The sequence below is a fragment of the Bombina bombina genome, chromosome 7 (assembly GCF_027579735.1).
Source record: "Bombina bombina isolate aBomBom1 chromosome 7, aBomBom1.pri, whole genome shotgun sequence".
In the NCBI taxonomy this organism is placed as follows: Eukaryota; Metazoa; Chordata; class Amphibia; order Anura; family Bombinatoridae; genus Bombina; species Bombina bombina.
Window position 1 is genome coordinate 499,574,434 of NC_069505.1, and position 13,963 is coordinate 499,588,396.

At 41.7% G+C, this 13,963-nt stretch overlaps 1 protein-coding gene across 1 annotated transcript in view; it reads right to left on the minus strand.

The window, feature by feature from the left end:
• Positions 1-13,370, minus strand: part of LOC128636034 (cytochrome P450 2F2) — a 58,701-nt gene extending 45,331 nt beyond the window's left edge. Inside the window, exons 1-2 of the mRNA XM_053689108.1 lie at positions 13,258-13,370; positions 10,101-10,302 (exon numbers count right to left, since the gene is read on the minus strand). Of these exons, the coding sequence (XP_053545083.1) occupies positions 10,101-10,277 (177 nt within the window). The 5' untranslated portion in view covers positions 10,278-10,302; positions 13,258-13,370. The remainder of the gene's footprint in view (positions 1-10,100; positions 10,303-13,257) is intronic.
• Between the last annotated feature and the right edge of the window lie 593 nt (positions 13,371-13,963).

The window sequence follows — 13,963 nt, forward strand, 5'->3', positions numbered from 1 at the left end:
GGGGGAGTGGGAACTCCATCCGGAAATCTTTGCCCAAGTCACTCACCTGTGGGGCATTCCAGACATGGATCTGATGGCCTCTCGTCAGAACTTCAAAGTTCCTTGCTACGGGGCCAGATCCAGGGATCCCAAGGCGGCTCTAGTGGATGCACTAGTAGCACCTTGGACCTTCAAACTAGCTTATGTGTTCCCGCCATTTCCTCTCATCCCCAGGCTGATAGCCAGGATCAAGCAGGAGAGGGCGTCGGTGATCTTGATAGCTCCTGCGTGGCCACGCAGGACTTGGTATGCAGATCTGGTGAATATGTCATCGGCTCCACCTTGGAAGCTACCTTTGAGACGAGACCTTCTTGTTCAGGGTCCGTTCGAACATCCGAATCTGGTTTCACTCCAGCTGACTGCTTGGAGATTGAACGCTTGATTTTATCGAAGCGAGGATTCTCAGATTCTGTGATCGATACTCTTGTTCAGGCCAGAAAGCCTGTGACTAGAAAGATTTACCACAAAATTTGGAGAAAATATATCTGTTGGTGTGAATCTAAAGGATTCCCTTGGGACAAGGTTAAGATTCCTAGGATTCTATCCTTCCTTCAAGAAGGATTGGAAAAAGGATTATCTGCAAGTTCCCTGAAGGGACAGATTTCTGCCTTGTCGGTATTACTTCACAAAAAGCTGGCAGCTGTGCCAGATGTTCAAGCCTTTGTTCAGGCTCTGGTTAGAATCAAGCCTGTTTACAAACCTTTGACTCCTCCTTGGAGTCTCAATTTAGTTCTTTCAGTTCTTCAGGGGGTTCCGTTTGAACCCTTACATTCCGTTGATATTAAGTTATTATCTTGGAAAGTTTTGTTTTTAGTTGCGATTTCTTCTGCTAGAAGAGTCTCAGAATTATCTGCTCTGCAGTGTTCTCCTCCTTATCTGGTGTTCCATGCAGATAAGGTGGTTTTACGTACTAAACCTGGTTTTCTTCCAAAAGTTGTTTCTAACAAAAACATTAACCAGGAGATTATCGTACCTTCTCTGTGTCCAAAACCAGTTTCAAAGAAGGAACGTTTGTTGCACAATTTGGATGTTGTTCGCGCTCTAAAATTCTATTTAGATGCTACAAAGGATTTTAGACAAACATCTTCCTTGTTTGTTGTTTATTCAGGTAAAAGGAGAGGTCAAAAAGCAACTTCTACCTCTCTCTCTTTTTGGATTAAAAGCATCATCAGATTGGCTTACGAGACTGCCGGACGGCAGCCTCCCGAAAGAATCACAGCTCATTCCACTAGGGCTGTGGCTTCCACATGGGCCTTCAAGAACGAGGCTTCTGTTGATCAGATATGTAGGGCAGCGACTTGGTCTTCACTGCACACTTTTACCAAATTTTACAAGTTTGATACTTTTGCTTCTTCTGAGGCTATTTTTGGGAGAAAGGTTTTGCAAGCCGTGGTGCCTTCCATTTAGGTGACCTGATTTGCTCCCTCCCTTCATCCGTGTCCTAAAGCTTTGGTATTGGTTCCCACAAGTAAGGATGACGCCGTGGACCGGACACACCTATGTTGGAGAAAACAGAATTTATGTTTACCTGATAAATTTCTTTCTCCAACGGTGTGTCCGGTCCACGGCCCGCCCTGGTTTTTTTAATCAGGTCTGATATTTTATTTTCTTTAACTACAGTCACCACGGTACCATATGGTTTCTCCTATGCAAATATTCCTCCTTAACGTCGGTCGAATGACTGGGGTAGGCGGAGCCTAGGAGGGATCATGTGACCAGCTTTGCTGGGCTCTTTGCCATTTCCTGTTGGGGAAGAGAATATCCCACAAGTAAGGATGACGCCGTGGACCGGACACACCGTTGGAGAAAGAAATTTATCAGGTAAACATAAATTCTGTTTTTTCTTTTTAACCATTAATGTGAAGTAACTATTTCATTGGTCACTTTTGGGCCAATTTTATCAGGGATGCTTTGTCAAATGTAGTTACTCAGATATGTTGAATGAATATATGATATATGGTGAGCTGAGAATATTAAGAAAGGAAATGCAGTGGGCAAGAGCCACTCGTATAATAGGAAAAGAGGGGTGGAAGAAAAGAAGGGGGGGGGCGTGTCCTGTAAAAATCCAAAGGAGATAAATTCTAAAAGGTAAGATGACCAGTGCTGGCTCAAAGCCTATAGGCACCTTAGGCTTAGGTAGTGTAAAAATGAGTGACAGTTCCTATAATAAATGTTATTATTCTATGGGTAATTTATAGTAATGTAGACGCCCAATAGCCTATTTAAAATATATAATTCAATTCTCTATGAGCTTGTGTAGTATAGTTCATTAGCTTACGTAGTATATTATAGCTAAACAAGACAACTAGATCTCCCAACAAATTGGAAGTATAGTGGGAGAGTAGCTACAGGTATGACCAATTAAAACTTACAGTAGGTAGTATAGTATACTTAGAAAATGGGTAACGAGAAACATACTAAGAAGATATAGATGTGAGCCATGGCACAAGCAGCTCATGACGAGACCGTAGTAAATCACCAAGGTAATGGTTGGTTATATATATATATATATATTTAGACACAGATAGCAAATAACTAACCAGTAGAGGGATACTGTCATTTGTTCTTTTTGGTACTACTATAACATACTCCCAAAGGGAAACAGTGAACTTTTTTAGGGCAGCAGGTACTATCTGGGCTGGAGTTTCAATTAGACAGTAGATGATGGCGTGTGGGTTGGAAGTTTTCGCCTTAGCTTTTCCTACGATAGGGAGTGATTAAGTTGAGCGCTATGTGAGTAAATTAGCTATTTTTAAGGGATAAGAAGGTTGTTTGCCGCTAATATTAGGATTTTTATATGTATAGAGAGCGAGCGGGTAACTAGTGTAATACACTAAAATATATGTAGTTAACCAATCTGTAATAACATAAAGAAACAATTCCCTCTGAAATCTCCATTTTACAATTAGAAGGATCATATTGGTATGACTATTTGGTCGGTCACTCATGGACAACTAGGGCACAGACAATTACAGTGCAAAGATAGTCATCTCAGCAGCTACTTCTCGGCCTTATGATATATAGAAGAAAATATAAAAAAATATAGTGGGGTCTCTTATGGGACCCCAATGCTTAAATGTTATAAAGGTAAGATTAGTAAATATACAGCGGGTGAGCACCGCTTAGTGTACTGCACCACCCACCTGCCACCTACCACTCAACCCCCACAGGGTTAATAGATCTAACCATGGAGTACCAATGTTTCTCAGCTTAGGAAACAGGAAGCAAAGTAAAAATGTGGAGGGCTCTATGAACAAGTTAGGTAATCCCTACTATGTAATCAGTCCTGGCTAAAGGGTTTATAATCTTTAGGCATGATACCTGAAACATCCTATAGTCTGGGGGGGAAAAAAAACAACAACAAAAAAACAACATCTGAAGGGGTCTGTAGTGAAATATATCTAAGATCTCACGTATATATGGGGTTATAACTGAGCTTGGGAGTATAGAGTGTTATTTCAGAAACTAGGTGCAATTGAAGTAATCACCAGAGGAGAATTGTTATTTGTTATTGCCCCCTTCAGATATGTCACTAGGACACTCAGGCTAGAGAGTAATTTGTTTTGTGCTTACAATGGTGATACTGCCTGATACTGTCCCCTATACCAAAAACATCCCAAGCTTTGACCCAGGGTGTACTACCTAAGCTTAATGTGTAGAGAGGGTTTGGGGTATTTTCTACTATGGCAAGGAGTGGTGTACCTAGTATATCTGGCGTGTTTGAGAGTCCCTCTTAGATGAAAAAGATATCATGTGCAGGTTATGGGTCCATTTGGAGAGAAGAGCTGAACATAAGTGATAATTCTGGGGTTGTGACTATACGATACTGTGTGACCCATCTGTTCAAATAATGTCATCTAACTAATCATAGCACAGACTGGAAGGATGATATTTTACTACATCTGGTGACTTAAGCATAATTTTAGAATGTGCATAGAGGGTATGAGGCATGCAAACTCAATCGCATCCCAAAGTGATTTTATAGATAGACCCTTAAAGAATCTTTGCCTGCTGTCAATATTAATCCAAAGCAGGGATTGCAGCTACCCCCTCTCATTACCATTACCTCTAATCAGCATACCGTCTTCCTGGTTATCAACTAACATATAATATGAATCTGAGGGATATTCTATGTAACAGATCTCACACAGTAAACAAATAAGCAAATATATCAGATTAGAATTAGAATTAAAATAAGGGAAACATATCTCGCTTGTCCCAGCCTTTATATCACTGTAATATACAATAAGTAAGTAAGAGATCCACATGTCCCGAAGTGCTACGTCTTTATCAAGCACGTTCTTATTCACAGCAGAACTCCTAGCTGTAACATTCCAACTCCAGCAGGACATAACTAGGAGAATCAAACAAAATATAGAGTCTTAGTGGTCCCCCTGAGATCGGACAATGTCGTCTTCATGCCTGAGATACTGTCATAGGGGTGAGTTAACTAACCGCTTCTTTGGTAGATCTTCTAGGGGCGATTTATAATCAGGCAGCTTCAGCCAACTCCAGTTCTTTGTGTGGCTCTCAATCCTGTGTCTCTGAGTATCGCAGAGGATGTGAAAGAGATGGCCATTATGTCAGCTCTGGCTCTGCTAGGTGGGGAGTAGCCCATAGTGAGGAAGATGGCACGGGAAGCAAAGCTTTCTGGCGTCTGTGAGACAGAGGAAACTTTGGACTCCGTAGAGGCTACTGAAGATCTCAAGTGGCGCCGAGTTTCTCTAGATTCAATGGGGTAATGTGGCTGCGTGATGGAACCGGAGCAGCCGATGGAGGAGTGATGTAGTGGATAGGAGCGAATGCTGCTCTAGGCCTCCCCCCCACCATTTGCTTTGGGTGGGTACTCTGCATCTCTGTCCCTCTCTGTAGCTCAGCAACATGTGGCTCAAGGTACTCGGTGGCTGCCTCTCTGTGATCAAGGACCTCAGAAATGTATTGCTCGTCTGCGGCTGTGGGGTGTGGTACAGCGGTTGGTAAGTGCTGAGGTTCCGTATTCTGAGGATCTCTCTCCGGTATTACTATTGAGCTCCCGGTGGCAGCTGGAGCCTCTAGTCTGCAGGTTATGACGTTCTTTGATCGCCCTGTCGCCGTTAGAGTTGATCGGTCTTCAGATCTGCTAGGGTAAAATGAGGGCTCTTGCATGAGAGGATGTAGAGAGGAGGGATAAGCAAAAGGCTGCTCTAGGTTTATTTTCGGCACCACAATATGGGTTAATGGCACAACCTGTTCCCTTAGCACTTCTATCAGGTACTTAAATCTGCAGGACATCAGGCTGTCAAAAGCCTGAAGCTGGGCCAATATAACGTAGTGGAACTCCTCCATATCCCACCGGGAGCCCTCGCTACTGATCTGATGCCCGGTAGAACTCAAGGTATGGATAGAGTACCTCGTGAGAGAAAGATGGCTGCTCCCCAACAACTGCTGTATTAACTTTCACGGGTTTAATAGGTAGCGATCTTCCGTGATTGAGTTACCAGACACTCATAGGGTCTTCATATATACTGTTCCTTGGTTTAAAGGCAAATTAGGCTGTACTGAGCGGTCATATGTGAATACATTTTCGGAATCACTCCGGAGCTATAGTAAAATGCGACCGCTCAGATACAGAGCTGGCTCCTCCCCCCTCCTTGGTCCATTTTTGACCTCTGAAACCATAAAATCAGAGAACCTTTTTCCATAATCACATCAGACTATTGCAAACCCCAAGCATCCGTTCTGCTCCTACCCACCAATTCTGAAATGTGAAATGCCGCAAAACATGTGAGACTAAATGTCCCCCCACAGGCATTTGGACACAAAAACTCTCAACAAATGCACCACAAGAAGAGAATTGGCAGACATCTGATTAATAGTACATACTACCCCCCATAATATGCAGGTAAAAAAAAACACCTTCCTGTTACACAGCCCAGCGACCCACACCCTCAATGCTACCACCAACAGGAAGAGTTCCAGAAAGACTAAGTTGCCTACTAGTTGGGTGGCAACCCAGCTGCCACGCTACAACGCATCAACTAGTAGGCCACGCTCCAACACATAATTTTCCACCAAAGTAGGTCCTTAATCCATGAGCCTCAGAGGCATCCATATATAACTGTAAGTCTTCATCTCTGCACAAGAGGTTTACTGTGAAACTTCTGATGGAAGTCAAACCATACTCTCAAATCCTCCTCGAGCTCTTTATAAAGCCTTACCTATGGTGATGTGCCCTGACCCCCGGTGTTGCCAATGTAAGACGCCTGCAAAAGACTCTCCCCACCGGGGCAATGCGACACGTTAAAATCAATTTGCCAAGTAGGGATTGCAGGACTCTCAGTGTGATCTTCTCAGACCCCAAGATAATTTATCACAGTTCCTAATGTTTCTAAATAGGTGTGGGAAAAACAGGCCCCAATTTAACCCTCTAATGACATATTAATCCATAAAGGGACATGAAACCCAAACATTTCTTTCATGATACAATTGTTAACCATTTTCCAATTTTACTTCTATTCAAAATGACTTCATTTTCTTGATATATTTTGTAGAATGAGAAGCAATGCATTGCTGGGAATTAGCTGAACCAATTGGGTAAGCCAATGCCAAGAGGCATTTTTGTGCAGTCACCAATCAGCAAGTAGCTTCTACCAGGTTATTGCTGCTTGAGAGTCTACCCAGGTATGTTTTTCAACAACTGATACCAGGACAACAAAACAAATTAGAAATTAGAAGCAATTTGAAAAGTAATTTAAAAATGCATGTACATAATTATGAAAGTTTAATTTTTACTTTACTATCTCTTCTTATTTTTTATTAGGTTTATTCTAAATATATGTTCTGTCTCCAGCCCTTAAGGATAAACTTTAGAAAACCCTGACTTCTAAAATATGCCACTGTTTCTATTCTTTCTGGTTGGAGCAAATTTCTAATTTCTGTAGAATAGTCATTGTCTATACCAGGGCTCAAAAATTCCACTCGCCAACTCGCCATTGGCAAGTGGAATTTAAGCAGGGATGAGTGTACTTTCACAGCATAACCTTTAGTGACAATTTCCTGCAGCTGCGCAGAGAATACATAACAGGTTTGATTGGGGTCTCCCACCCATGGAACGCCCTATCCTCCAGGCATCCACTGTGCTTCACCTCCCTCCCTCAGTTGCCCACAGGACAAATGGAGTCTCCCACCCTTCACCGCCATTCATCTGCCACGCTCCCTCCCCCGACACAGGGCTGTATTCATACCACGCATGCGCTACTCCTGTGTCTGAATACTATCCACAGTCTCATTGGATGAGAGGGACACACCTCTAGCCCTCATACACTCCGGATGTCTCACACGCTAAGGCAAAGAAAAAAGAGATAAATAAAATACAAAATGGGGTTAGAGTTATACATTCATCAGAGGGTTGCCCCCCATCATGATATTAATAAATTATGATAGTGCACCATACATCCGTGATGCCAGGAGAACAGAGAGACCGCAAAATTCTCATTCAGTACCCAATGATATGGAATTTTGCGGTCTCTCTGTTCTGAGAAACGTTATTCCTAGCTGACAGTTTTACCCTTTTCCCTCTATAGAGCTCCTGGCATCAATAACGGATGTATGGTGCACTATGGACCACAAAATTCTCATTCAGTACCCAATGATATTGAATTTTGCGGTCTCTCTGTTCTGAGAACCGGTTTTCCTAGCTGGCAGTTTTACCCTTTTCCCTCTTTAGAGTTCCTGGCATCAATAACGGATGTATGGTTCATTATCATAATTTATTAATATAATGATAGGGGGCAACAGCTCTGATGAATGTATAACTCTAACCCCATTTTGTATTTTATTTATCATTTGTTATTGCCTTAGCGTGTGAGACATCCGGACTGTATGAGGGCTGGAGGTGTGTCCCTCTCATCCAATGAGACTGCAGATAGTATTCAGACACAGGAGGAGTGCATGTGTGGTATGGATTTGTTACCAGACAGCTGATGGAACGTCACTTCCGTTCGCTAGTCTGATAAATTTGCTACTCTGACATAACACCAGGATGGAAAAGGTGTGCGAGGAGGAGATCTGTGAGTAATAAACCTGGGAGCTGTGCATCGCCTTGGCTGAATGCTCTGTGCATGCTACGTGGCTGTAATTTTAAAAATCTGCAAAGTGTCATTAACCCTTTGGATGATAGAGAGGGCTGCACAAAAATGTGATAGTTGAGATTACATCAATTTTGTGGTTTTCTAAGGATGGCTGATATGTGTGTAAGGATGCCTATATGTAATGATTATTAAAAGTGATCTCTGCAGGAGAACTTCCTTAACTCTTTGCCTGCCGGAAAATGTTGTTATGTATAGTTTTGCTTCAATTTCTGACAGTGGGTTAAAGATTACCGGAATATTTGTTACATTTTATAAGAATGCTTTACATATGACAGGAGGTATATGAGAGGACTGGGACTTACACATCTGCCCTTGAACATTAACCCTTTTAGATAAATTACCAGTAGCTGCAGTTAAGGAGTTAACCCTTATCAGAACTGCCTCCTTTCAGGAAATCTGCTCCCCCTCTCTGCATTTCCTCAGGAAGCCCCCTCCTTCCCCTCCTCCCTTCTCCTGCACTCCCTCCCTCTGTCTCTCTCCCTCCCTCTGTCTGTCTCTCTCCCTCCCTCCCTCCCTCCCTCCATCTCTCTCTCTCTCTAACTCCCTCCATCTCCCTCCCTCCTTCTGTCTCTCTCCCTCCCTCTGTCTGTCTGTCTCCCTCCGTCTCTCTCTCTCTCTCTCTCTCTAACTCCCTCTGTATCTCTCCCTCTCTCCCTCCCTCTGTCTCCCTCCCTCTCTCTGTCTCTCTCCCTCCCTCCCTCCCTCCCTCTGTATCTCTCCCTCTCTCCCTCCCTCTGTATCTCTCCCTCTCTCCCTCCCTCTGTCTCCCTCCCTCTGTATCTCTCCCTCTCTCCCTCCCTCTGTATCTCTCCCTCTCTCCCTCCCTCTGTCTCCCTCCCTCTCTCTGTCTCTCTCCCTCCCTACGTCTCTCTCTAACTCCCTCCATCTCCCTCCCTCCCTCTGTATCTCTCCCTCTTTCCCTCCCTCCCTCCCTCTGTATCTCTCCCTCCCTCCCTCTGTATCTCTCTCCCTCTCTCCCACCCTCCCTCCCTCTGTATCTCTCCTCCCTCTGTATCTCTCCCTCTCTCCTCCCTCTGTATCTCTCCCTCTCTCCTCCCACTGTATCTCTCCCTCTCTCCTCCCTCTGTATCTCTCCCTCTCTCCCTCCCTTTGTATCTCTCCCTCTCTCCCTCCCTCTGTATCTCTCCCTCTCTCCTCCCTCTGTATCTCTCCCTCTCTCCTCCCTCTGTATCTCTCCCTCTCTCCTCCCTCTGTATCTCTCCCTCTCTCCTCCCTCTGTATATCTCCCTCTCTCCTCCCTCTGTATCTCTCCCTCTCTCCTCCCTCTGTATCTCCCCCTCTCTCCTCCCTCTGTATCTCTCCCTCCCTCCCTCCCTCCCTCCCTCCCTCCCTCCCTCTGTATCTCTCCCTCTCTCCCTCCCTCTGTATCTCTCCCTCTCTCCCTCCCTCTGTATCTCTCCCTCTCTCCTCCCTCTGTATCTCTCCCTCTCTCCTCCCTCTGTATCTCTCCCTCTCTCCTCCCTCTGTATCTCTCCCTCTCTCCTCCCTCTGTATCTCTCCCTCTCTCCCTCCATCTCTCTCCCTCCTTCCCCCTCTCTCCCTCCTTCCCTCTGTCTTTCTCCCTCCCTCGCTCGCTCGCATATACATGTATATATTGCTAAGCTGGTATCATTATCTCCATGTCCCATCTTATACTTATTTTCAATCTTATTTCCATATTGATGCATCACATTTATTGTATGTGCATTTATCACTTAGTGATTATAGTCACTGTTTCTTTACTATTGTTGCCATGACAACTGGCGTTTTTTGCCTAAACATATGTAAAGATAGGGTGGGGTAGTGGGCGTGGCCTGATCAGTTGGTGGGTGGGATCAGAAGTGGCGAGTAACATTTTGGCCTGGCTAGTAGCTTAGTTTTTTTTTGAGCCCTAGTCTATACTATACAACTGATTCAATTTTAATGACCAACCTTCATTAACGATCCTGCCATTTCACCCAACTTTATATGCAGCAAATTTCCGATCAGCGGTAGAGGCGTTGGACCTGGAGGAAGGTTACGTTTCCTGTACATTTGGTTCCATGTCAGGTACATGAAAATGCTGGTTATGACCAGAAGGAGGAACGTTCCTACCCCAATGGTATCCATGGAGATTTATTTTTCTTCTGACTCCCTAAAATGATAAAGTTTAAAGGGACATTAAAAACTTTGAGATTGTAATATAAAATGATAAATTATATATATATACAGGTGGCCCTCGTTTTACAACGGTTCAATTTACACCGTTTCAGAATAGCAACCTTTTTTTCCAGTCATGTGACTGCTATTGAAAAGCATTGAGAAGCAGTGCATTTATTAAAATAGCCAGTAGGTGGAGCTGTCCGCTTGTGTTGCAGCAAAGCCAAGCAAGCTGAAATTAATCAGTTTAACCAGACCTGAGCTATTGAGCAGATTTCAAAGGAACAAGATCTCCCTGTCTATAAATCAGTCCAGATTGGAATGCATAGAAAGAACTGTTTGCAGAAAAATGCAAGTGAAGTCTGTGTTGTGTGATTATTTTATTAGGTTTATAATGCTGTTTAGCATTTAAAGTCTTCATTTCAAAGCTTTAAAAATAATGTATTAGGTGTTACTTATGACAATTTTGAGAGGGGCCTGGAACCTATCTCCCTCACTTCTCATTGACTTACATTATAAACTAGGTTTCAATTGACAATGGTTTCAATTTACAACCATTCCTTCTGGAACCTAACCCCGGCGTAAACTGAGGGCTACCTGTATATATATACACTTTTCAGCTCCTGTTGGAAATGGAAGTATATTCCACTCAGCCATTGGGTGCACACTCTAGTGACCTATTTATAACTGTCTCTAATTAGCCACTGCAGAGAGGGTAACCTAAGTTACAACATAGCAGCTCCTATTGTTTTATAGACACATAGGAGTAGATTTATCAAATGTCGGGTGGACAAGATTCACTGTAGCAGAACATGTCCGCCCGTCATCGATAAATCCCGACAGCATACGCAGTCGGCATTTATCATTGCACAAGCATTTCTTGTAAAATGCTTATGCAATACCGCCTCCTACATATTCACGGCCAATTGCCAGCTAGCAGGGGGTGTCAATCACACAAAAACACATCAGTAAGCCAATAATATGAGGTATATTTGTGCAGCCACCAATCAGCAGCTAGCTTCCAGCTCCTGAGCCTACTGTATGCTTTTCAGTAAAGGATACTAAGAGAATATCCAATTTACTTATCTTACAGAATCAGGAAGATTTTTGAGTTTCATGTCCCTTTTATCATCAAGGAGATTTAAAGGAACAGTCTACACCAGAATTTGTATTGTTTAAGATAGATAATCCCTTTATTGCCCATTTCCCAGTTTTGCTTAACCAACACGGTTATATTAATATAATTTTTACCGCTGTGATTAACTTGTATCTAAGCCTCTGCTGACTGCCTTCTTATTTTAGATCTTGTGACAGACTTGCATTTTAGCCAATCAGTGCTAACTCATAAATAACTCCATGGATGTGAGCACAATGTTATCTAAATGACACACATGAACTAGCACCCTCTAGTTGTGAAAAACTGTCAAATGCATTAATATAAGAGGTGCCCTACAAGGGCTAAGAAATAAGCTGCATATCCTATCTGAATCATGAATGTTTATTATTGACTAGACTGTCTCTATTTTTTATGGATTCAAACAAAGTGAAAAGTCACTTGTACCAGATCTAAGGTCTAATTAGGGCATATTGCTGGCATGAGGGAAATGCAGGGACTGTGTGTATGATCTAGGGGCTCACTACTTGAGTATTTAGGAGGGGATGCAGAGACATGAATATATCACTTGTGAAGGGGTATGGACATAAAATAGATCTTCCCACATCTGTTTATTTCATACAAAAATAAAATCTAAATCTAACTTTCTTTTTAAACAACTTTGGATCCTTCTAAAACCAAACCATGTATAATATAGACAGGCACACACATATACAAGTATTTCTTATATAAACGTATCTACGCAACGCTGGATCCAATACTTATAAACAAAAGCATCTGGATTATGCCAGAAACTTTTTTTTTTAAGACAGCCAGATCCAGCCTGTTTTCCAATAGAAAAACACAAATGCGACAATGCTTGATCCAATGTTTCTTTACACAAAAACATATTGATCCAGCCATACATAACTTGTTTGTCTTTCTTTACAGATCCATAACTAATTTACACAAAAAAACACACAAATCCAGGTGTTTGCCAAATAAACACATGCAAGCACTCCTGTTTGTACAAAAAAACCCACATACATACATGTTTGGGTGTATTTATTTAAATTAAACATGAATTTAGAAATGTTTACATAACCAAGTTAATTTTAAAAGGATCCATGATTTATTTTTGTATGAAAAAACACATAAATCTTAGTTTACTCACTTATTTAAAGGGACATTATACACTAGATTTTTCTTTGCATAAATGTTTTGTAGATGATCTATTTATATAGCCTAAACAGTTGTTGTTGTTTTTTTCAAAAAATGTATAGTTTTGCTTATTTTTAAATAACATTGCTCTGATTTTCAGACACCTAACCAAGCCCCAACGTTTTAGGAGAATACTGATGTATACCTACTCCAGCTTGCTTCTGTTTGTGTAAAGGGTCTTTTCATCTGCAGAGGAAGGGGGTGTCTGCTACTTTTTTGCTATATAGCCACTTTCAGTGGGTGTTCCAGATAACCTTTTCAACAGAGCTAAACTGGGAGCTTCTAAGTTTTTAAACAGTTTTATACTGAATTTTTAGATCAGTATCTGTGCATATTATTCATTACTGTAGTTTCTATTACATGCAGTTATATGAAGATTGGTGTATATTGTCTCTTTAACTAGTTAAAGACCCATTATCATCTGTTTAATTCTGCAGAACTTTTTACGCTGCGCTCCTGCAAAATTCCTGAGGACAAAGGCAGTGGAAATTATTAACCCTATAAATGGAAATGAATATTTAAATGTTTAAGGGGACATAATAAAAATGTTTGCTTTACATGTGTATATTTCATATTACTAACGCAGTAAATGTTAATGCTGTTACATTTTAAAGTATAAATATAATAAACTATTACCTTTTTTTGCAGAAATCCGTCCCTTTCGTCTCACTTTCAAAACACCCAATTTTTTTATTTATTTTTTTCACTGATACCTGGGGTCCAATCAGCAGTAACTTGCAACTGGACTTCTGGAGTGCACACACGAAAAGGAATGATGGTAATGTTGCTAAACTAAGCTAAAAAGTAGCCTAATGCAATCAAAATAGTGATAAAATACTGCCGATCCCTGTAAAGTAAATCAAATTCTGGGCACGCTTTATGATGGGGGCGGAGTCTGTGTGGTTACCTAGGCAACCATAAAGTGTCCTGTATGTAGAAGACCTTGGGCAGTATTTTTTTTTTTCATTGAGCCAAGCAGAACTATATTAGCTTCATAACAAAATAATAATAATAATCATACAATGCTGCTTGTTTTAGAGAAGCTAACATAAGTGTAAATAGCCTTTCAAAAATTCATTAAATGATATGTTAAAGGGATATAAAACCCTTTTTTTCATGATTTAGATAGAGCAAATATGATTTGTTTTATTGTTATCCTTTGTTGAAGGAGCAGCAATGCACTACTGGGAGATAGCAGAACATCAGGTAAGCCAATGGAAAAAGCATATAAGTGAAGCCACTAGCAGCTAGCTCCAGGTTAAAGGGACAGTCTACTCCAGAAATTGTGATATTTAAAAAGATAGATAATCCCTTTATTACCCATTCCCCAGTTTTGCATAAC